The sequence below is a fragment of the Gymnogyps californianus genome, chromosome 1, assembly GCF_018139145.2.
Source record: "Gymnogyps californianus isolate 813 chromosome 1, ASM1813914v2, whole genome shotgun sequence".
Classification (NCBI taxonomy): domain Eukaryota; kingdom Metazoa; phylum Chordata; class Aves; order Accipitriformes; family Cathartidae; genus Gymnogyps; species Gymnogyps californianus.
In genome coordinates, this window is record NC_059471.1 from 124,276,489 (window position 1) to 124,301,575 (window position 25,087).

The window sequence follows — 25,087 nt, forward strand, 5'->3', positions numbered from 1 at the left end:
AATAGGGAGTTTGGGGAGGGGAAGAAGAATTTGAGGAGTAAAAGATAATCCTCAACTGGCAAGGATCTTTTGGGAGGAAAAAAAAACAACCCAAACCAGCATGAACCTTCAATATTCTATTTCTTGTTTTTGTCTCGTATAACACAGTTGACTATTGAATTAGGCCTGGATGTACTGCCATTTTGCTGCCCCCAGCTGTCTTTTTTGAGTAGCACTGCCAATCACTCTTGAGCCCTTTGTATATTTAGGGCAGTGGAGATGAGCCATGTTTTGCACTATGTAATGCATTAGTGCCTCTCTGGAGTCTAAGAGGTCCCTGTTCCTACAGTGGCTGCTGTTCCTCTTGTTTAGGCTGCTACGTCCAAAGTATTTTCCTGAATTCTTTTTAATCCAGAGAGGTTTGGGAGGTAACGGAAACCTTTTGTGCAGAGAAGGGTTTGTGCTGCATAAATAAGAGAAAGAATGTAGTCTGCTATGGGCAGTGCAGATCTCTGCAGAGTCTGTTTGAATTTCCCCCCTTTGAATGTTTCTATACAGTTCTTGGGGAACGCTGGATTTTGTTCTTTGTACTTTTTCTTTTCCTTTTCTAATAATGAAAAAATGTCACAAAAACTCTTCTTCCATAAAGAGAGAGAATATTCAACCTTTTTTCTCCTGTTAGATATAACAGCTCAGATACATTTTTAGAAAATGTTGAGAATACTTCCTAATTTTTCACTAAATGAGTAGGGTGGAGGAAATCTGTGTTAATTTTTTGTTTTCCCCTCAAAATAGATCAAAAGTGTATTTGAAGGACTACCTGGATACAAAAACATCCAAGTCCTGGATTACAGGTAAAAAGATACTGATGCATACGTGGTGATTGAAACTGATCATGTATGATGGTGCAATGTGCTAGCACCACACTTGAAAGAATGTCAGACGTGTGTGGGAGTTCCTAGGATATATTAACCCAAGAACAAGTGCTTTCATATTTGGTACCTCTATATACAGAGGTTGAAATAGAAATACAGAACTCTATGTAAATGTAATCATCTCTTTTTTTGCTCCTGGCATCCACCAGAGGATCTCACATGATATGCTTGCCTTGATTTTAAGACGAGGCATTCTTATTCAAGATTCTATCCTAAAATTAAAAGAAATCTTTTCTAATTTAAAATTAGTATCTGATACTTCTTCAGTACTGTTGACATGTTCTAGTATTAAAAAAGGAAGATCACAGAAACCTTTTTGGAAAAATGTGGTGTATTTAAATTTTTTTTTCAACTTCTTAATGTTAATTTGGGATGACTCTAAAGGTTGGTGTTTGAGATATGCAAAGGTCTTTCTCCCTTTGATCAAAGCAAAGGTGGGTGAATAGTTTGATAAATGATATGCAATGTTTTAACTATCTTTATTCCTCTAAATATTTTTTTAAAGACTACTTTCCTCAAATCAATTTGTGCTTCAGAATGACATTTTAAGTTAATTTGGGGAAAAAGGGGATCCTGCATATTATGCATCAAACATCTGATGTCTGAGTTTTGGGGTACATGGATCACAAATTATGATTTTTTTTTTTTGAACGACTGGATATAACTTTCAGAATGTAATGAGACTGTTCATGAGTTAATCTAAATTGTGTTTTCTTTGAGACTTTGTAAGCTGTGTTTCTTAGAATTTATTGGCTGGAATATTCTAGCTAGAATACATGCAGGTAACAAAGGAGCTATATTGAGAAAGGTTTTATGGTTGGAACCCTAGACTGTGTTCAGTTTCCAGCCTGGAAGGGAGCAAAACCTTCCATCTTGGTATCTGCAGTCTAATACATTTGCAAGCTCTTGGTTTGTTTGAGAAGACAAATAAAAGGTTGATATTTCTGGCAAAGTACCAGAGCTCTGTGCTCTGCTGTGCGTGACAAAAAAACGTGTTTGTAAACGAAACCTTTAGGTAGAATTAGTGAGCCTTGATTTTCTTGGTACTGACAGCAATTTAACTGCGTTATTTGCAATAAGTTGAGATGGCTCTGCTCTGCTGATTCATTGTGATCAATAGGAAATATCTCGGTTCAGTAAAAGCAGAACAGTTTTTTATGTAGCAGAATAATTATGCAACTTATAACTATTTTGCTGTATGCTTTTTCAAATTTGTGTGCCCTGTAGAATATCAAAGCAAATTTGTTAAAGTTAGAAGACTTAAAGGAAATTGTAACATTGATTTAACAGGTTTTGCTGTTGTGTTTTGTTTTGTTTCTATATTCAGCTCTCCTGAAGAGGACAGGTAAAGACAACTTTTTTATAGATATTGTCATAATACAGATGGAAAAACATGTTTAGCTGAAGGACACTGTTTTGAGGATTTGTAGTTTTGGCTCCAGAGTGAGATAGTTATGCAGCATAAATATTACGTGAGGGGGTTCTACCAGAAACTGCAAGTAACTGATCTGTTTTGATTACAGATAAACCTAATTTGCTTATTTAAGTCCTAATCATAAAAAACTACTTGGGGAAAATCTTCCTAAACACAAGTCAGCTACTGGGCTAACTTGTGTATAGGAGTCTCTTTTGTGAAGAAAACAAAATTGCTTAATGATGACTCAAGGTCTTTATACTTTGCAGCAAAGTGTTGAAGAGATATGGGATGATAATTATTACAGAAATTAAAGTAGGTAAGAAAACCATAGTTCTCCAGCAAAGGCAGTTGACATAGCTACTTCAAGGCCAGAAGTACTGCACATCTTCGCAGTAGTTTTATAAACGTTCCTTAGCAGAAGATGGAATCAGTCTGGGCTTGTTTTTTGTCAGACATATGCAGGTTAAGCATCCAAAATTTTCCTCCTTTAGTATTTTAAGAATTTCACAAGACAAAAAATGAACTGCAGCCTTTAACTTACTAGATGTATTATTTTCTTTTGTCTATTTCTCAGCAAAAGCATAAACAGTTTCCACAGTTTTACAGAGAATGAGCATTTTCATTTTAGAAGAAAGGTTAGAAAACACAAATCTCTTCACAAACAATAGTGACTTAAAGCTATCCTCTGCTACTATGCACTTCTGCAGGCTAAGATGCATGCAACTATTCACAAAGGCTGTGTTCCAAGCACCAGATGTTTTAGCCCTTTCCAGACAGATGAGAGTGTCATAGCTATTAGTTAGGAATTATTAACTGCAACTGACAGCACAGTTGTATTAAATCTAAATGTTACTTTTGAGGAGCATACTGTATTCCATCTTCGCTGTGCCTTTTCACTACTGCTGTCCTTTTTTATTTCCCCTGCTGACAGTCAGTGCCCATGGTGAGCCTATGGTGGGCTCATTTCAATGATAGAGCCAACAGCAAAACTCCAGCAGGCTCCTGGTTTTAGTCAGTGTGTTTGCTGATGATGTCTTTGTTCTATCTGGCGCTAGGGCTTTAGAGACTTCTCTGAACAGAGCCATTACTTTAGCAATCCAGTCCAGCTCTGTGGAATGAGGAAAACCTGTCTTTGGAGCACATTCTTCTAACACTTCATAGATTACTTCATTTTTTTGCTGTGCCCTGTGTACAGCCAAAGTATGTTATATTTGCTAAAGCTCCCTTGTGCTTATGCCCAGTGTATGGTAAATCTGATTGCTGCCTATGCTGTCATGTGGGAAAGGACATTCAGACGTATTTAGGAAAAGAAAATTAAGAAAATGGAGGAGAGTTAATATGAAAAAAGCTAAGCTGTACATAGATACAAAACTTAAAGCATAAATGATCAAATGAGTCTAGAAAAATGTTCCCAAGTATAAGCTGTATTAAATACCATTTTATTGCTATTAAAGACATTATTTCAAGCAGATTGACACTGCAAAGTGACAGTGATCAGGGCTCCCTCTTGCTACTGTAGATTGCTACTATATACAGCCTGTTTTTCCTGGCTGTTTTTGTACCTCAGAGCCATTCCCATCATTGGCATGATCTTAAAATCATCACTCACACCACTGTATGCTGGTGGGCCCGTTAATAATGCTGGCAGAAAGCCAACGTTTTGGTCTGCTTGTGGTCTGTCTGCCATTCACTGACAGAAATACAGGGCTGGGACTAGACCAGATGTCAGGTTCTGGTAGCCTGTTCCTTGAGAACTTTGCAGTGGTGGAAAGCACAGGCAGGCAGACACAAGTGTGAAAAGAATTACATTGTTTTTATTTAGAATCCTTTAAAGCAATATATTTTTATATTAAAAAAGGGTATTGACACAGGTTCTTGGGAAAAAAAAATACTACAGTGTTTGCTATACGTTGGAAAACCTTGCATCTCTCATCTGTGTTCTCTTTCTCTGTACAACTGAAGTGGGGTGGAAGTTCGCTATGCTGTTACGTTTGATGGAAAACCCATCAGCAATGCCACCTGGGACCTGATTAACCTTCATTCCAACAAGGTGGAGGACAACTCCTTTATGGGCATAGAGGATAATCCAACAGTTGTGTACACCATCAGTGATTTCCGAGATTATATTGCTGAAATCCTCCAGAAAAACGCCTTGCTTGAAAACACTTCCTTGTCTTTAGACCCTAACTCTCTCCAGCTTACTAATGGTAGGTATTAATTAGGATGCATCGGTGGGCCACACATCTGAAGTTTTATAAATTTATGAAATAAATCTCAGATGAGTGAATTAATCAGCTGCCCTCTGAATAATTAAAAAGACACAACAAAAACAACTGTGTTGTAGCTTGTTTTGCTCTGATCTTAACCAGGTCAAGTCATTAGCAGTAGTATCCCATTCTTAATCCATTAGATTAGCCTCTTTTTTTTCTTTGACACCAAGGTTTGTGGTATGCAATTTCAGTAATACTTCCAAAAATTAACAGGAATAGAAGGGGAATTGTGGTTCACAATGCATGTTGCACCAAGATGACCTTCAGCTTAGTAGCCCTATATTGCCCTTGAGCAGCACAAAGGAAATACCTGGTTTATTTTGAATATTCAAGGATCCTGCTAGATAGAGGTGGTGGAGGAGTGCTGTCCACCCCTCTGGTCTCAACTTTTCTCTGTACTTCCTGTCAGTGATCTGGGGGCATTTCCAGAAACAAAATCTTTCTGGCAAACTTTCTGAAAAGATTTTACTCACAAATCTGAGATGAGGGAGGGTTTTTCAGTCAGTCTTCCAAAACAACTTCCTCACACTGCTACTTACAGCCTTTAGATCCCCAGTATTTATATTTCCACAGTGAAAGAAATACTACACCCTACACCAGAAGACCCATCCTGGATTACTGAGCATCCAGTTGTGCTGGAGCGCCCGGAGTTCGATGTGAGTATGGTTCTGTGTGGTGGCCTTTGGACACATTTGAACAACTTAACTCAGCAAGGTGGAATGGCAGCCAGCACCCAGAGCTTCTCTATCCTCTTGTTCATGCAGAATAAGTAGTAATGAAGGCACACCTTACACTAGAGTAAAACCTCTGAAATCTCTCATCTGATAATTTGATACCTGTTGCACAACAGTTTTCTATGATCATCTTACATTACATGGCAGTACTGTGTTCCTGGCTGTACAGCCAGGCCTTGCTTCTTAGGCTTCCTTTGTCTGTTTTTTCATAATGTTTAGACTGTAAATTGCTCTGAAGACATCATTCTTCCCACAATACTGCCTGTCTTTGGAAAGTGAGAAATAGATGTAAGCACTAAAGCTGGCTGCTAGAAGAGAGAAAATGGCAAGTTTCATATGCTCCTTTTGTTACTGTATTGCTTTCACTGAAAGTTCTCAGTTCAGTTTTAAAATTATGTCCATCCCCTTAATGCCAGCAAAAGAAACACAGAAAAATAATAGGCAGTGGTTTCTTTTTTTTCCTCTTGAAATTGTACTTATCTCCTCTGATTACCTCTGGAACAACCCAGGACATAGACCAAAGTTCCCCATTGGACAGGAGACTTAGTATCCCTGACCATGTCTGTACAATGTAAAGAGGCTTTAAGCAGAGGTACCAAGTTAGGTGCCAGTGACACTGAGATCAAATCAATTAGTTCTGCCGACAGCTAGAATTTCTGAATGGTGGAGCATTGTCTGGGCTTAAGGATTTATCCAGTAGGTTTCTGCTCTGCACTCTGTTGTGCAACACAGATGTGCCTTCCAAGAAGAAATGAGCTCAGTTCGTGCCGCAAAATCCAGGTCCACCTATGCCTGATGGTAGGTTTTTGCTAAGTTCATTGAGATAATGTTGTGAACACAGGCACGTTTAATTTCAGGCCAACTTCTGAAATCTTTATGGAAGCAAAATTTGTAGTCACTTCACAGAACCCAAATATTGTTGTTAGACCGGTCACAGGTATAATATCCTTAATTTCATGCCAGTTTTCCCTGAGTTTTAAAAGCTAATCATTGATGTCTAAAATGCAAATTCATATGGATTTGCCATAAATGGCTTAAGCGTGTTGTGGATAAACGTGAATTTAAGTTAACTTTCAGGAAAGGGCTTTCTCTTTACTAGAGCTACCTAACTAGATTAAAATGTTGCAGATGTTTATTTTAGTAAGACAAAGAATTCTGCCATCTTTACATTCTATCTGTGGATACTCTGACAGAGGTGCAGGCAAGAAAATTTTAGAGTAGAGGTAGCTTTGCAATAATAAATTTTAAACCAGTTTTAGGGAATAGTGTGTACAAGAAAAATTTCTGGAAGTTACGTTTTTCTAATCATGGACTATGAATAATATTGTCCTCTAAGCCTTCAGTCAAAAACTCCAATTATGTAAAAGATACTGAGTATATCAAAAAACTAGCTGTGTACAATCTGCAATACACAGATAATTTGGGAAGTAACTTCAGATAAATTTAAGAAAATCATAAACATGCTTAAACAGTAAACAAGGCTGAAATGATTAGTCAGTTACTTCCACAGATGTCAAACCTTTATGGTTCAAGTAGATACTGTTAAGTAGAATTGTTACCTATGAAAAAGAATTTTGCTATTATTTTTCTTAGCTGATTTGAGAATAAGTTGGATTTGTATTATCATACGTACTCATGACATAATGTGGGACTATCATGACTTCACCATCTAATTGCTAGCAGATGGTACCAACTAATCATTAATTCTTTTCTTTGAGTTTTACAGCTCTCTCAAAAAGTGAAGAAAAAATCAAGTCTAGTTTTTGAAATCTGGGTTTTTTGTTATTTCTGTTGAGTTGCAACAGGTAGAATGCTCTGGCTTGCTGAATACAATGCCTTTCTGGCAGCAGAAAATGGAAAATCAGGGAGAGGGTTCTCTGTTTGCAGTCATCTGTCATATTTGTAAGCCTTTCAAAAGACATTAGTGAAAACCAGAACTTGCCAATATGATATTAAACTTGTTAATGTAATATATTGCACTGTAACAAGAATCTTTGAATAATGTTAGTTGTCATAGGAACATCTATCCACATTCAAATAAATGATGAAGTGCAATCCTTGGCAACTAAATGCTCACATAAAAAAAATTGCATTGAGAAGCTATTGCTGGTAGCCTTTATTCATTCTTTATGGAATTTATATGTGTGATTTGTTTCTAATCTTGCACAGTAACTTTTTTCACAGCTTTATTTATAGTGGTCAATTTTGCCAAAAAAGATAATTGCCGGAGCACATGTCTATATGGTATATATACTTTTCAACTGATTGTTACCATATAAATTAAAAAATGTGAGGAGACTGTGGTGGCATAACAACTGGCTATAAAAATGTGATCCGTACAGGTAGACAAAAAATTTAATAAAAATACCTTAACTGGCTTGTTTCCAAAGCGTTCAAATGCAGTTTGAATGAAGTTGAAAGTTTAATTCACCCACATTTCAACCAGGAGTAGAATTTCAAACTGAAAAGTATTTGGACTCTTCCTGTTATTCATGCTGGTCAAGTAAAAGAAAGAGATTAGACAGGAATGGTGAGCTACAGAAATGGTTAAAATGGTTTTGAACTGTAATACGTATTACAGAAACCTGTGTCCACTGCCCATTTAACTTTACTAGTCACCATCAGCAATTGGTTAGTCCTTAGTAAATTGCTGCTTCTTGAAATTGTTTGGCAGTTTTTCATACCCCAAGGGTTTTTTTTGTCCGTATCGAACTATTGCACAGCATTGATATGTGGGCAGGTGTCCATGTGAAGCACTAATTCCTGAGTTTTAGGCAGTCAGCTTGCTTTTGTAGCCTTGACCAAATAACTTAATCTCTTCATTGGTTTTTCCCAATATAATTACCTCATGAGACACCGTGGTAGTGGATTAATATTCAAAGATGAAATGTGCTAAGTATTCTAACTGTAAACCAAATAACGATTGGGGTATGGAGTAGTAAGTAAATGGTGTGCAAATTGGAGATTTAAAAACACGTTCTTTTTTCACGTTTCAAACAATTCGCAAATTCATTGTGCACACTCTTTGTTCATCATTACTGCTGATATATTTTTTTTCTGCACAGGCATCTCGGCTTTGAGACTAAAGTTATTCCAGGTTCTAAACGCTCTTCTTTACATTATGGTCTTTGTTTCCCTCCTGGGTTCTCATACCCACGTACTAAAAGATAGCAATAAATGACCACAGGGCATGCATAGATTCAAGTTCAGTTTCTAAACTGTTTTATGTATCATAGTAACTATAATATTATAATTACTGTATTGATTATGTAGCTGATGAATAATAGCTGTTAAGACCTCTTCATGCTTTAGGAAGGCAGGCAGTACTGTGCGCATTTATCTTTGATTTAATTAGAAACGGACAGATCCATTTTTTCAGTAAAGAAAAGGAAAGGAGATGGGGTAGGTATAGATGGTAAATCTCTTAATACCATAAGTGGAGCTGCACTCCAAACAATCTGAACAATTCTTTCCCTTTTTAGTGGACATGACTGGACATGAAATGTATGTCACAAGGATGCGCATTTTACATGTACACTGCACGTGATTAGCAAAGGGTATATATTTGCCAGTCCTCCCCGTTTGGCCCCTCCTGCTGCTGTGCATTACTTACTCACAGAGGCAGTAGTAGCAGATTTTGCTGTTGGCTGCTGTTAACACCCTCTGTGTGTTCAGCCCAACGCAGACAGCCAATGCTTCCCCTGTAATAGTGGAAATATTAATAGTGGGTTTATGTTCCAGGACAGCACCTATTTGGCTGAACGGCCTTCAGCAGATGAATCAACTGTCAGCAATACCTTGCCCTTTGATTTCGCTAAACCAGATTCCACTTCAGATAGCGAACAGTCCAATGACAATGAAATCCGGCCAAGACCAGAAAATCTGGACTCTGAGGCCAGCTTGGCACCTGAAGCTCCTCTCTCTTCAGAGGCTGACGTCACTTCTTTGCCTGATGGGCTGAATTTAGAGGATGGGAATCGGACTCCTCATTTGGTCACTGCACCAATGTTAGAGCGTGATTCTGTGGACTCTCTGGAATGGCTTTCAGCCCCCACTTCTTTAGATGGTAAGTTAATGCCATTGACTGAAGCTTAAATTTGGATGCCAGTGTTTCCTGATACTCACCAAAGGTATAGTTCACCAAAATGACTTTTCAGAAAGGTCTAAAAAATTGGATACCTTTCTCTGATAGTTTTTACCTTTCCTGTGTGCATGTATCCAAGAACAATATGCTAAGGTAAAATGTTTGTAACAGCTAATAATGCCTGTTTATCCCTTCAGGAAATGGTATGCACATGATACTTGTTTCATTGCACAGAAGTATTTTCGTGTATCTTGACTTGGCCCATAGAATATCTGAATGAAAAGTGGGAGAGGTCAACAGGGGTCCTTCTGACTTTGGCATGCAAAGGCCAGGATATATCACGGGAAACATCCTGAATACAGATCTACAGACAATAAAATGAATGTAATTTGACACTTTATCATAAACAACAGCTAATTGGAAATTTATTTTTATTTTTAGTGTTTGAAGATACTGGTCTATCTGAAGACCTTTTGCCTTCAAGTCCTCCTCACCTTGTGCCTAAAGAACTTCTATCTACAGATGATTATGCAGTTCCTCTGCTTTCTGCACCAACAGTGGCCTCTTCATCAGTCATAGAGACTGATATTAAAGAAACAGTATCTGCTGAGAAGGAAGAAATAACTCAAGGTAGTCCTGCAGGCAGTAACAATGCAGAGTCTGTGTTGCATGAGTCTGTGGAAGAAATTCATTTTCCCTTGGAAGTACACCCTATGGAAGATGAAACTGATATATATCTTGGAGATAGAGTTATATACGATGATGGGTCTGGTTCAGCTTTTGATGGTTCAGGAAAAGAAATGGAATCAAGTATTTGGCCTTGGGAAGAGGCAACACTGGAACCAGTTTTCTACCCTGGTCCTGATAGCTGGCTTGAAGATGACAATGAGTCTTTGTTAATCAGAACTGAAGATATTCCTGAAGGCGTGATCTTAGACTATATTCTTAACTCTAGGAATAAATTAGATGATCCTTCCAAAGATGAGAATGAAGGTATGGCCAATATAAAAGAAGATCTCCTCGATGAGTCTGAAATATTTGTCTTTCCAGAGACTACAAGTCAGCAGGTACCTCTGTTACAGACAGAAGAGCCATCATCTGTGGAACCATCTACACAGACAGAAACACTGGGCATGTATGATTCTTCTTTTGTTAAACCATCGTTGGTTTTGGAGCCTTCAGTGGACCATTCCTTTGTAGACATGCCAACTGGAGAGGCCCCTGTCTCACCGCACAATACAGGTCTGTCTGTGGAAGATAGTCTCCTTACATCTACAGGGACCGTCAGTATGGAGCAACCTAAAGAGTCTGGTGTAGGTCAGAACATCATTTCTGAAGCAGCTGAACATCAAAATGAAGACAGGACAACGGTAGAAGAACTATTCACAGTGGAGCAGGCAGATGTAACTGAAGCTGCTACAATAGGCCACTTGGGCACAAGCTCTTCAGAAACCATTCTGACTGCAGATCCTTCCACGGTAAACCCTGATGCTTCCATGGTAAACACTGATGCTTCCACAGAAGAGCAGCAAACCCTAGATTCATCATTGGCAGGCCAAGGCACTACTGGATCAGCAGTGAAGAAACCAGCTGATGTTTGGCCTACTGACAGAGCACTAGAAAACTCATTAGATCAGACAGTGCGATCAGCAACGCCAGCTGCCACTGAAGTTTCAACTGCAGTTCCTTCTGTAACAGATCAGACCACTGTTCTACAGGGCTTTGCTGGACAGAGTGGTACAGACCATGACACGCATGTTTCCATGAGCTCCAGCACTGCTATGAACTCTTATGTAACGATGAGTGTAACAACAAGCACTGTTGAGCTTCCATCCCATCTCCCTCCTGTGGGATCCACAGCGTCATCGTCTGTGGCTACCTCAACAAAGCTGGGAGATGAAACAACAAGAGTCCTGGATGTTTCAGTGGACCTGGATCGTGTGAGCACTGTCCGCTTTTCTCCTGAGCTGACTGAGGAGGGAAGGAGCATGACTGAAAGTCACGTGGAGCTAACAACTCATGTCCAGTCCACAGAGATGGCCAGTGTGGCTTGGGCCACACATGAAAATCGCAGTAGTACTCCTGTCCCATCACGAGCTCTAGTTGTGTTTTTCAGTCTTCGGGTTACCAACATGATGTTTTCAGAGGACCTGTTTAATAAAAACTCCCCTGAATACAAAGCTTTGGAGCAGCGATTCTTGGAACTGGTAAGAATCACTTCTATGCTAAATGTCCATTACCAGATAGACAAAAATTGTTGGTAAATAATGGTTTGTTGGCTCTCTTTTGCAGAGAGCAACTCAAGACTGGTGTTTACAGATATTATTCATGTCCCTCCATGGGAAAATTCTGTCTGGAAATGGGTGTGTGTGTGTGTGTGTGTTGCTTGTCCTTTATTCAGTCAGTAGTCTCTCTAAAGCGTAACTTTTTAGCGCTATGGGCCGGATGCTCTGCTGGCGTCAATAAATGTAGCAGTGTAGCTGAAGTCACGACGACACTCCCCTTACTTGCTTCCAGAGTGCTCTGTATTTAGTCTGTAGGGAGAGAGAAGTAAGTGAATTGAGGCTGTGATGAGGTAACTTTTCTGCCACACATTCAACCCATCCTAAGTAAGAGGTAGTTCAGGGAAGTAAGCTGTTCCTAAACTGATTGATGGCTAGCAAAGCCTCACAGGAGTTATACAGCAACAATTGTCAAATTTTAACCAGGAAATTCCCCTCTCCTGACTAAAGTGAACATTTTGTTGTGAGAGACGAAGGGAGCAAAGGAGAGAGAGGGAAGGGGGACGTGCTTGAAGGAAATGCCCTGTGAAATGGAGAATATGCCTGGTGCTTAGATTCAGGGGAGAGCACTATGTATGTCCCGAGAACTGTATTTCTGAATCATAGATTTGGGGAAACTGTCTGCAAATTGGTATACTCTTAACTGTCTGAAGTACTCGGGCTCCTCGCAGGCTGCCGGCACGGGCCTCAATTGGGTAAAGTTTTAATGCCCTTGCTGTGAGATTTGGATAAAATACTTCAGACTCCCGCTGTCTGATGCAATAACAGTGCAACTGGCTTGAGTAGAGATTCAAAGATTCAGCTTTTCTGTCATGTCCCCCATGTTGCAGCTGGTGCCCTACCTTCAGTCAAATCTGACGGGCTTCCAGAATCTGGAAATCCTGAACTTCAGAAATGGCAGCATTGTGGTGAACAGTCGAATGAAATTTGCCAAACCTGTGCCTCGGAACGTCACCAACGCTGTGTACATGATCCTGGAAGACTTCTGCAACACTGCGTATCACACCATGAACCTGGCTATCGATAAATACTCCCTGGATGTGGAATCGGGTAAGGATGGCAGGGAAATGCAGTTTAGAGCAAGGGATTTAGAGCAACTTCTGCTTTAAGAACTTACTAAGGATCCCAGCGGCTCAGAGACTGCCCACTACGTTTCACAGGCTGGGCTTTAGAAGGACAGTCTTTCACAGAGTTCAAACAAACAAATAAAAATCTGTTAGGGGACTAAACAGATGAAAATCAAAGTGGGACCCAGACTGAGCAAACTATATAGGGCCCATATAGAAGTATGGGGACAAAATTGGCTCATGTAATACTCTATATAATGCCACTGCACTTTCACTGGGGAGTGAGGGGGAAGGCTGGTCAGCAAGAACAGTGGTGCATGTGGTTAGTCCCCCAGGTGGTAGCCAGTTTAGCTGCCAGGTGGGCATCTGCACAGGTAACAGCTGCTGCCTCACTCTTGTGGTAAGGTCTTGGTTGCAGTAAAAAGTTACAGGCCCTCTTAGTTCACTCCTCTGATACAGGGAGAAAGTTTTTTCCCTGTCCAAGTTAGCCAGTAGTTTACCATATAAGCAACTCAGAAATATTTCCTGTTTTAAGGTTGGAGAAAAATAACAGTCCTGACCTGTTGGCAAATGGTAGCTGTTCTTCTGAGGTGGCTCTTACAAAGATGGTCTAATTAGCATGACAAATCTTCTGATTTTGATCATTTAACTGTATGCCAGCCCTCTGAAGCTTGATACAAATGAGATATCTCAAATGCCACAAGCTTGTGTTCCTTGCAGACAAAAAGGCAAATCCCCCCACAGTAGGTGGTGGGTGCCCGAAGTCCCCTTGCTCTTCCCTGTACGCTGCCTAGGTTTCCTGTAACAAGAAATACTGGAGATCAGCTGTGTTTTACTCATTTACAAAATATAGTTCCAGCAGACAGAGAACATCTGAGGTACTGCACGTTCCAGTAGGAAAAAACCCACTTTATACTTGCTTTTTCGATTGGCTTCTTGGGTGGTCTTAGCCATACCACTGACATGCACTGTGCAGACAGAGGAACACCTCCTAGTGCTTGTTCACCTTAGCAGAACCTTTTGTTAGTCAGAAAAGACATGTGCTAGATTTTTGTGGATTCTTTTAACTAAGAGACCATTAGAGACAACGGCAGCAGACAGCCAGCGCTTTGGTGCAGTTAAGATTCTCCTCTATCATTAATATTTTCTGCTGTGTCTTCTCAGGTGAGCAAGCAGATCCCTGCAAGTTCCAGGCCTGCAATGAGTTCTCTGAATGCTTAGTAAATCGCTGGAGTGGGGAAGCTGAGTGCGTCTGCAATCCTGGCTACCTAAGCATCGACGGGCTGCCATGCAATAGCGTTTGTAATCTGCAGCCAAACTTTTGCCTGAATGACGGGAAGTGCGACATAAGCCCTGGGCAAGGGGCCATCTGTAGGTAGGTCATCCTGCTGTTTGAAGTATGTGCTTCCTGTATGAAAAACCCTTGTCGTCTCCTCTGTTGTAGCATTCTACAAGATTTGTGCAAAACTCCGTAAGATAATGTGTAACAAGTGAGATGATAATGATTATCATTCATGTTATGCTGCTGAGTGGAGGTCCCAATATTAACGTTTGTTTTCCTATGTGTATATCGGAAATGAGGCAGCAACAAATTTCTTTAATAGAACAGAAACATCAGGAAATAAAACTAACTAGGAAAAATGGTAGTAATGGAACATACTCAGTTATTCAAATCACCTTCATTGACCTTTGGGGACAGAGTTTATCTCCAGAGGTTTTCTCAAGCAGCGAAGTGTTAGATAATGTCATAAAGCATATGAGAGTTAATTCCATCACAAAAATGAAAGGCATATTCATACAGCATAAATATATTAAAAATAGTGCTCTTGGTTAAGAAAAAGTCAGAAAAGTAAATCATTGGCGATTTGGGAAAAATCATGTGTGGTTCATAAAAAGATCAAGGCACAGGCCCCCTGGTTCAAATTTTTGCTTTTAAAAAGATACAGATGCATTTTCCACAGGTAGTGGAAAAGACTTAGTACAAGATATAGACAAATCGATACTCACTGTGACATTGCACTTAATTTTTTCCTTTTCAAGCAATGTAACAGTATTTTTAAAAACAAAATATACCTATCAATAAAAGGTAGGAGACTTATTGCAAAAAAGAATACGAATACTAGTAGTTATTATTTTTGTTACTTAGGTGATTTTTTTTTTTTTAAAAAGCTTACCTAGAACATCTCTAAAGTCCTAGCAGTTAATCCTAGAGTCCTAGCAGTTAACAGGAAAGATAAAAATGTTTTTAAAGCTACAAAAATGGATACTATCTCAGATGTAGTATAAATTTTATCATGTTTGCATAATAGTGTTAATTAGAAGCAGGCAAGTATCTGAACTCAAGCATGCTCCGGCCAGTATTTATTAACAACTTTCTGAAAAATTCAGTATTGCTTACTACTTTCAGAAACTATTTCAGATATTTATGTTAGAAGACTTAATTTACCGATGTTGCTTATTAATAAGGTTCATTGCTTTGAGTGGTCACAATACCTTACAATTCCTTGAATTTTTATAGCAAGAACTCCCAAACACACATAATGCAAATATGTTATTTTTACCGGTATATTTAAAGTCAGTATTAACATTAAAGTTCTCATGTTCAAAACTGCAGCAAGGAAGAAATACTGAATGCTGTTTTGAGCAGCCATTCCAAAGATACAATATTGGACACAATCTTCTTTCTAGTCATTTATTTCATATATTTATTTAACTAACCATTGTGGAGTTCACTACAATATAAACATTCTGCTTGTTTATACACCTTCACTTGTATTTACATTACAATATGATTAAGAGAACTGCTTTCTGCCTTTACAGTGTTTGATATGTCACGTGCAAGGTTCAAGCAAGGCATTAACTTTTTACTTAGTCTAAACCCCTTCCAGTTTTAACACATCACAGGGTACTCTAAATTGCAAAAACCACAGGCTTTTTCCATCACAAATGCATTATCCTTTTATTATTTTACCTGTCATCACTCAATTCAGTAATTGGGATTGTTCAGCCTGGAGAAGAGAAGGCTCCGGGGAGACCTTACTCCAGCCTTTCAATACTTAAAGGGGGCTTATAAGAAAGATGGGGACAGACTTTTTAGTAGGGCTGGTTGTGATAGGACAAGGAGTAATGGTTTTAAGCTGCCGGAGGGTAGATTCAGACTAGATATAAGGAAGAAGTTTTTTACGACGAGGGTGGTGAGGCACTGGAACAGGTTGCCCAGAGAGGTTGTGGATGCCCCATTCCTGGAAGTGTTCAAGGCCAGGTTGGACGGGGCTCTGAGCAACCTGCTCTAGTTGAAGATGTCCCTGCTCATTGGAGAGGGGTTGGACTAGATGACCTTTAAAGGTCCCTTCCAACCCAAACGATTCTATACGAAAAAGGCTGTTCACAATAATAATAAAAGAAAGTTGGTGCTTGAACATGCAAAGGTTCATAACAGGAAGTTAAATACATTTACATTAACCAAAGCTTTTGCTGGTGTTTAATTTCCCCATGTTTCTTTGTTGCAGGTGTCGTGTGGGAGAGAACTGGTGGTACAGAGGGGAGCACTGTGAAGAATACGTATCTGAGCCACTGGTTGTGGGTATTGCAATTGCTTCTGTGGCAGGATTCCTGCTTGTGGCGTCTGCTGTCGTCTTCTTCTTGGCCAGGACCCTTCGAGACCAGTACACAAAGAGCGACACCGAGGACTCACAAGGGTAAGTGACACCATCTAATATTTTAAAACATGTCTGCTACAATAAGGATAATTCTGTCGTAAGTCTCATATCACACAGTTGACAAGCAACAGGATGTACAGGCGCCTCCAAATGCCAGGCTTCCTAAATCTATCTGCTGCCCTTCCAGGCTGCAGAGAGGCTCACAGTTTGTTTATTGCTCCCCCAGGCAGGGTGACAGCCTCTCGTCCATTGAGAACGCAGTTAAATACAACCCCATGTATGAAAGTGATACGACTGGCTACAGCCATTATTACCGGAGATACCCTCAGCTAACATCCTACAGTTCTACCAGTGCAGAGACATCCACAGACTACAGCAGTGAAGAGATCAGGCACATTTATGAAAACAGTGAGCTTACTAAGGAGGTAAATGACCTTGTTTTCATAGTGGCATGGAAAAGATCATGTGAACAATAAACTTATTCCACACTTGTAACCTGAGAGGTGGGCCCAATCTTTCCCCAGTGTCTATGCTCTAGATAAACAAGTTGCAACTATGGCTGCTGCAACTATTTAAGAGAAGAGAGAAAGGATTTCCTTCCCTGCTTGCTATTAGGTATAGAGAAAGGAATGGTTGTGTTCTGACCTGTAATGAATTTCACGTGATAAAGGAGCTGACTGCTTAAGTAACTTCACGGGAGCTGGGGAGGTTTGCTGTATTGCTTGACACAGCCTTTAGCTTTTAATGCCAACTACCTTATGTAAGAGTAGTTATAGAGTGAAAACCTGGCACATCCAGGCCTTTTTAGTGTCTCTCTTTTTTTCTGTAAAGTTGAGGTCTTTCTATAACCTGCAAGTTAGATCACATCCTTCTCCTTTCTTCCTGTATACACAGTATCCAGGGTTTACTCTAGAAGGCTAAAGAGAAGGGGTTTACATCCAGGACCTAACCACAGATCCTTAAGCAACTGAGAGGTGTGAATCCAGCCTGCAGCTGGGCTTGTAGGCAAAGTATCTATAAGAGATAAATGGTTTTGATAAAGCCTGTTGAAATGCCACACTGTCCAAACCCTGGGTTTGATTTAAAAGTAAAGTATTACTGGATTCCAATGAAGTGCTTCACTTAAAAAAAAAAAAAAAGGCATAAAGAAGAATTTTAGTATTGGAGTGCCCAACTTCAAGCTCTACTCCTTGAAATAGCAAAGCATAGGAGTTTTATGTTCAATAAAACAGAAGTCAGTTATTTCAGTAGTATTCTAATTTCTATTATGTACTTAGAATTGTGTTTCTTGTATTCTAGGAAATTCAGGACAGAATTCGAATTATAGAGCTCTACGCTAAAGACCGTCAGTTTGCAGAGTTTGTTAGGCAGCATCAAATGTGAGTGAAATGTCTTGTCTGGATAACTAACTCCTTTAATGTTTTCTCACGTGGCTTTTACTACATTACTGTATTTTTCATATAAAGGGTCTAGAAATGCTGGGACAGTAGAGGTTAAGACTTCAACATTATTTCTGAAGACGTTCAACCCTTTTAAAGTACTTAAAATAATCAGTGTCAAAAGTAGATAGCCCCAGAAGGTATGTTAAAAGCAGTGAAGAGGAATCCCAAAGTTAACGGGTGTCAGAGAAGCACTGACATCAATTTAGGTCCTTGAAAGCACAGATAGAACCTTCTTAACTCTTCCAGTGTAGTTAGTATCGCCTAGTGTTCTATTTAAAATAGAAATTTAAAAAGCATGTTAGTTTATCTTGAGTTCTCAAGACTTGGCAGCTAACCAGAACCCAACAGATCACTAGTACAATCCTCTCTGGTATGGGGCACCTACCATAATAGAAAGCTTACAATTCTAAACAATTAACCAAGCTGAGCTGCGTGCTTTGATGAAAGCTAACTGTGAAAAAGGCCATCAAGGAATTAATTATTAACATACACACTCTTATGAACTGTACTCTCATGGTAGCAAGCAGCAAATTACAGCTAGCTGGGTTAGTTTGAAAGATACTGTAGTACAATTCCTTGGGATCCTATTAAAAATAGCTACAGTAGCAAAAATCTTGTGTTCCAAGATCATCAACTATACTTTTTTTTTTAATTGAAAATAACAGCAGTTCACATTTTTCCATGTCAGTTGTTCATTTTTTCATCTTGAAAAGGATCAGCGTCTAAATTTTCCACAGCTGGAAAGTAGTAAGGACTGCCTCATATAAGCCTTGAATCCAATGTTTGAAAGAGACTAACTTAATCATTGCTTCTCTGTTTTTCATTTCAGGAAGCTGCTTTAAGAAAAAAAGAAATCAGGAGAATGCATGTGGGAGAGAAAGACTACCTTGTTGCCATAGCAATGGGCTCAGATGTAACTGCAAAGTTACTCATAGTCTTAACGTTGCATGGATGGATACAGATGTTTTCTAAATGAATGGCTAAAATGTACAGATGTCTGTTTATCTCAATTACTTCTGGCTTTTCTGTGTAAAGTGACATTTTTAAGAGGTGAGATCAGAAGTGGCAGAGGTTATGAAAGTTCATTTTTCTTTAACTCTGAAACAGACAGTGAAAGTTGGTATACCAACACAAAAAAATCTCCTCAGGTAAGAGAAGATAAATGCACAACCAAAATAAAATACACATTTAAAGTCCCTGTCTGGCATTTATCCCCTCACTGGAGGCTACTGTAGCGATTTCACAGGTATAAAGCACTAGTGGAAAGAAATCTTGGTTTGCATGCGAATGATTTGTAGGGGAGAACTGTTGTGCTAGAATTACGTTAGCATTATTTTAAAGCATTCCCATTATAAACACAAACATAACCTCACTGGAAAAATTGTTCTTTTGTACAGATGCCTGATGTATATTTTGTCACCTGGCATTAGCAAAACAGAACATAGCACTGAGCCTGCAGGGCTCCTGAAGGCTCTTCCCAACAATAAGCATCACCACTGCCTGTCAGTGACCCCACGGGGCGCCTCGGCAAGGCGGGGCAGTACTTCTGCAGTACAGTACAGTGTTTTTAAAGCCAGGATGGTTGGTTCTCCAGCTGTCCCTGACAGGCACACAAGCTGGGGCACAGAAGGGCTTCTATCATACAAATGTTCTGTGAAGCTTAAGTGACTATCATTGACTTTTTTTGTATGTAGGCTATTTGTTTGATATTTTATACGTTAATACACGTTATTTATTTGTTGTGTATTTCCCTACCAGCTTATTTTCATAATGGATTTAATTCTTGAAATAGGAAGATGAGTAGTTTAATGATGAAATACTACAGTGGCATTTGTGCCCATCCTTTTTAAAAATATATTTAGTGTTTACTCAATGTTGAATTCAGCCAACTAATATTTGAATTTTCTTTACTGAACTGGGCAATAGCCTGCCATGAGCTCTGTTTCAAAATCAGGCTGTGGTACTTAAGTGCATACATATTTGGTAGATGGCAGCACTTTCCTATGGGGAAGGGAAAAAATGAGATTATTCTTGGCTTAGTGGAAGTCAGTGTAGAATTCCTAAAACAGAAGAAGTCAGCCTGAAGCATTTTAAAATAGCTGAATTGAGGTGAGGACCTCCCAGGTACAGAAACGGAGTTTTATCTTCAAGTTATGAAGAGAGTTCTGACTACATGTTAAGGTGTGTTGGGGCTCTGTTCAGTCACCCAGTGTCTCTTGTTGAAGGCATTAACATGGCTGTCAGGGTTAAGGCACTAATAGTCTCACATTAGCTTCTGCTAGCAAACAAGGCCAAGTTATTTGTTATTTCTACAAGGTCTGTAGTTCTCGGCCCACATGTGCCAACAGCCACCTGATACTTTTTAGAGTTAAGCAGTAGTGAGAATTAATTACTTGTCTATAGGCAGCTTAGCTAAACCAGTGAATATTTCAATACAATTCTTCTCTGTGTTCTGGAGAACCTCACTGGATCACTTGCGTGGTATCTTCTTGCCTTGAGTGGCAGGGAATGGGTATCAGAGCCACACATCTGTCAAAGAAATGCTTACGTAAACCACTGTAAGCCCAACTAACACAAGACAGCCAAAGAAATGCTTACATAAACCACTGTAAGCCCACATAACGCAAGACAGCAGAAAGTAATATGGTGCTGCTGAACAGTGTTGTGACCAGATGTTATGAGCCAGAGACCCCATCGTGCTGAGTGGGCTCTCAGAGCAGCTGGTCCAGAGTTTCTGAGGCAGAGCCCGCTCCCTCCTGCCCCTGCAGCAGGCACGGCTGAGCCATCCTGTTACACCAGGGCCTTGTGATCATGGTAACTGTACAATGTAGAGAAGTACTGGGCTCGGTAGGCCTCAGCTTGTGACTCGTTTCTGCGCAGCTGGGCTGCCAGCCCTGGGAGATAGCTTCAGTGCTGCTCCTGCTAAGCGCAGCAGTGGATGGCAGCTGGGATCAGGCGCATTTTAAAGGTATTCTAGTATTTGCTGTGCACAAGCTGAGGAGAGTCTTGGTTACACTGAGTATGAGGTATTTCAGTGTATATACAGTGAATCTTTTCTTTGTGTGTGTGTATGCATATGAACATAATGGTATCTTATTTTCACTACAATAAAAAAATATTTCCAAAATATTTTTTCTATAAAATTAATGTAGAGACTATGAGATTGATACAAAGAGAGAAGGTATCTTAGCCATGATGATTTGTGCATGTAGGATCAGAAAGCTGGGTTTTTTTAAACAAAGTTGGTTAAGCTGTTAAAATCCTTTGCTAACAAAAGTGCCAGATGTAGTTCATTATCACTTGCAAGGCTATATTCTGAAAATTCACGCTGGAAAGCACATAATTGAGTGCTTTGCTTACAATTAAGCTCTTTGCCCATTTTGAAGATGTTTCAGCTCTAATCAAAGAGCCGAAACATGTTGTTTCTTAGGTGATCTTGAGGTCTTAAAAACAAACAACTTCCCTTCAAACCTCTTCATCTAAACTGTTTGATGATGCATCTTACAACACGCCAAGGAGGACTTAATGAACTTACTTTCTTTGATACTTTTCCAATCCAAGGCAAGGAACTCTAAAAATTCTTATAAACCACCCCACTCCCCCACCCCCCCCAACCCAGCTCTGTACACAACTCTAGCAGTACTTGTTATGTGTTCACCTGCAGTTTTTCACTTGCTAAAAGAAAAAGTGCAGGTTGGGATGACTTGGCTTAATTCAAGAACATGGACAAAAGCAGTTATTGTTTACTGAACACTGACAGGTCTATCGGCTTCTGTGGCCTACCTCAAGGCTTGAAACACAGATGAAAACGAGGTCCTGCATGACACTACCAGCTGCCCCTTTAACAGAGGATCTCAAGCATACAGCAACCCATGTTGGACCACAGTGCCATGTACTGCAAAAACCACTGGGCGTAAGTTCTGCCTATACTATTTCTGGGGTCTCTCAAGGCCTTCCCATTTACACCTCAAGGCACCAGTCCACAGTGGTAGAATTCTACCATGGCTGGAAATTCAAACAGAGAACCAGCATTCAGAGCTGCAAGACTGACAGCATTTCAGGAACTGTGTGCTTGCCTTTTATTTGGTAGCTTTTTAGCAAAGGACAGAGCCTTGCCCAGCAAAAAGATACTCAGTTACTCCATATCTTTTGGCTATTCTGTTAGGGTCCGGTCTGTGGCTTCATGTACCGCTGGGTAACAATTTGGTCCAAGAAAACAGATTTCTTCAGGTCCTCAGAGAAAGCTGAAACTACAATTTTCTCCTATCTCCTCCAAAACAAGGAAGCATGGATGAAGTTTAAATTTTTAAGAACTTACAGCTTAATTGCTAAAATGCAAAAAGCCTTTAACAATCAAGACTTTCACTCACATTCCTCATCAGACCTGCTGGAATTGGTCCTTGTTGTGAAACGCTGCAAAAGGAGCATGAGAGGACTCTGAGCACTCTTCCACATGGAGTCTGTGGACAACAGGCATGCTAAGGTGCTAGAGCTCCAGTGCAGGGACAGTCATCTCATCCTGTTAAAGCACAAGGCAAAAATATTTGCCAATACCAATGTATCTGTCTGTCTGTAAGCACTGCAGGACAGACACAGACTGACTTTGTACAGCACAGGAAATGTGACGGGGCATTGTTACTATTTAAATATTAGTAGAAAGCACACAGGAATTCCATGGCACTTTGTTTACTTGAAGCGTACTACAACACCAGCAGCATTTCTGTCTTAACCTTTCCACTACTTGATCCAGTTTGGGAACAGAGGCTTTATGTTCTACATAACATCCATCCATTTGCTTTGGTTTCTCAACTGAAAAAAAAAAAATCCAAAGCTATTTCTGGGCCTGGAAAGGAAATTTTTTCACTTGTCATTCCAAGTGGGAAAGCTTTGTTTTTGCCACATTTGACACTAGTTGGCTCTCCTACTCCAGATTATTAATGACCCCCAGGAATCTTAGTTGAGTTCCTGTCCTCCTGGACTCTTGCCCATGCAGCTTCTCACCCTCCTTGCTGGGTCACCCACTGCACTTAGCAGTGGGAAACACACTCACGGCAGGCAGCTCTGCTTGGAGGATGACAGCAGGTTGCAGGACTAAAATGACAGCTTGCCTGAGGTGCTACAGCTGTTCAGAAGGAGCCAGCTGAACACCACCTCAAAACCTGTGCTTTTAGTTTTCCTGTGTTTCCAATTCAACACAAAACCAGATTTCGACTCCTATTTGTTTCAGGATGAAAAATACCCTCAGTACTGGAATTTTGTGGGACACATGCCAATTTATTATTTTTTTAAAATGGATTCTACCGTCAGCACATCTAAGGACTATGTTTCTGTATTAAATATATAAGTTGGAGTAAACTACACGTAAAGCCTGACCTTTTGTAAGGGGACCTCCCCTCACCAGGTCTCATTTATACAACCAAAACAACAAAAAATACTATCTCTCTTGAATCATTGGAGGTTGAAATGTTATTCAAAAGTCTCTTATTAAACACAAATCAGAGTTACTGTTAACTGGAGTTGCGATTTCATCTCCACAGCTGATTACCAGATGGGGAAACTATGCCTTTCTGGAAAGGCTGACGTAGCTTGAACAGAAATGAAAGCAGGAACAATAATGGATACAGCCATACATCAAAACTTTATGCAGTAACGCGGGCATGTGGCTGGATAAAAGAGGGCAAGGGAAGAGGCAGACTCTCAGTGGTGAGCACACAAGCAATCCCAAGAGTGAAAGACCTCCATCTACTCACGGGAGACAGCTTACAGGGAAATTCACTCAGCTCCACCTAAAGAGGATTACACAGTGATTACATGATCTCTCGTCCCAGAAAGGGAGGGGGATGCAAAGCACTTCTAGCAGCAGCGCAGGGCTCGAGTGTCCTAGCATGACCTACAGGTAACTGCTGGCTGCAGTTCACTGTTCACAGTTCCAGTCATCTGCTCAGTAAGGGAGCGGCTGTTGTTCCCATCCCTATTTTCAGATGGGAAGATCAGAGGGTTTTGATCTACAAAAATGCTTTATACAGTTCTCCAGTAAACCAGAGACCACTGCACAGCTGGGTTTTTTTTGTCTTTTTGTTTTGTTATTTCTTATTTAAAGTTTTGATTAAAAAAACCAAACCAACCACCACAACAAAATAATCAAAAAAACCCCTTCCCACACATTTTTTTAGGGTTTGCTTTCTACCTGCTCCCCTTAGGCATGGATAGAAACCCACAGCCATGGTGGGAAGGCAGTGTGGTTCTACAGAGCTCCTCCATAAGGAGTTTCTCACTTTGGCTTTCTCCCCACCACACAAGCATTGATAACGTCAGCTCATGTACCTGCTTTAAAAACATCAAAATAACCAACCAACCCCACACTGAAATATCCTCCCAAGGCTTGCAGTGAACACGACTGGGAGCCTCATGCATGCAGAGATTGACCTTTCAAGAGAGTCAAATCTTTTGCATTATGCATATAGCTCCTGATGGGACATGGCACATCTAATGCAACACTGAATACACCAGGCTAACAGAAAGCAGAATCAGTGGGTAGGTGACTTAAGAGTAAGGCTGATGGTAAGTGTTCTGGGGCCATCTCTCAGCACACCACATGACTCCACTGACATTTTCAAAGGGCAAACCATATAAGAGCTTTGCACTTACCTGCCAAGAAAAAAGGAAACGGAAGCTGCTGGTAAGGCATTCAAAGCGGAGAATCAGTCCATGGTTTGCAGGCAGCACAAACCAGGGATCATTTAGCCTGGAAAGAAGGAAGAAAGTCACATTAGGAGCAACAAAGTAAAGGAACAGGTTATTATTTTTAGGGTTTTTTCTATATGAGGAAGAGGAGAAACATCCCATAATCACTATGGTTTGATATATGTTCAAATCAATAAGCTGCTCCTGGCTACGTATCCTTAATATTGCTTTGCGGAGGGGAGGGCAGAACTCTGACCATTTTGCCCAGTCAGGCCCTCTGCAACCTGCTGCTGCCACATCCAGAGATAAGCAGGGAGGAAGAATTAAGCACAGCATATGTATCTGGCAAAGGAGGTTAACTGGAAAATTTTACTTCTGAAATATTAGTGAGGGATGTGCGTGACCGAGTATAGCTGAGGTTCTGCAGCTTCACTGCTCAGCACCTATTCTGGAACTGTCTTGTATCAAGTACCCTCAGCTGTTTGTGAACAAACTTGTAAACCATCAACCGTTCCTCTCCAGATGGACCATTGC

The 25,087-nt window shown here is 40.1% G+C and overlaps 1 protein-coding gene across 1 annotated transcript in view; it reads left to right on the top strand.

Moving 5' to 3' along the window:
• Window positions 1–18,742, top strand: part of IMPG2 (interphotoreceptor matrix proteoglycan 2) — a 56,618-nt gene extending 37,876 nt beyond the window's left edge. The window contains exons 10-21 of the mRNA XM_050912618.1: window positions 775–833; window positions 2,242–2,259; window positions 4,294–4,538; window positions 5,175–5,257; window positions 9,077–9,401; window positions 9,870–11,626; window positions 12,532–12,751; window positions 13,933–14,143; window positions 16,278–16,466; window positions 16,654–16,852; window positions 17,727–17,806; window positions 18,699–18,742. Of these exons, the coding sequence (XP_050768575.1) occupies window positions 775–833; window positions 2,242–2,259; window positions 4,294–4,538; window positions 5,175–5,257; window positions 9,077–9,401; window positions 9,870–11,626; window positions 12,532–12,751; window positions 13,933–14,143; window positions 16,278–16,466; window positions 16,654–16,852; window positions 17,727–17,806; window positions 18,699–18,711 (3,399 nt within the window). The 3' untranslated portion in view covers window positions 18,712–18,742. The remainder of the gene's footprint in view (window positions 1–774; window positions 834–2,241; window positions 2,260–4,293; window positions 4,539–5,174; window positions 5,258–9,076; window positions 9,402–9,869; window positions 11,627–12,531; window positions 12,752–13,932; window positions 14,144–16,277; window positions 16,467–16,653; window positions 16,853–17,726; window positions 17,807–18,698) is intronic.
• The last annotated feature ends 6,345 nt before the right edge of the window (window positions 18,743–25,087 follow it).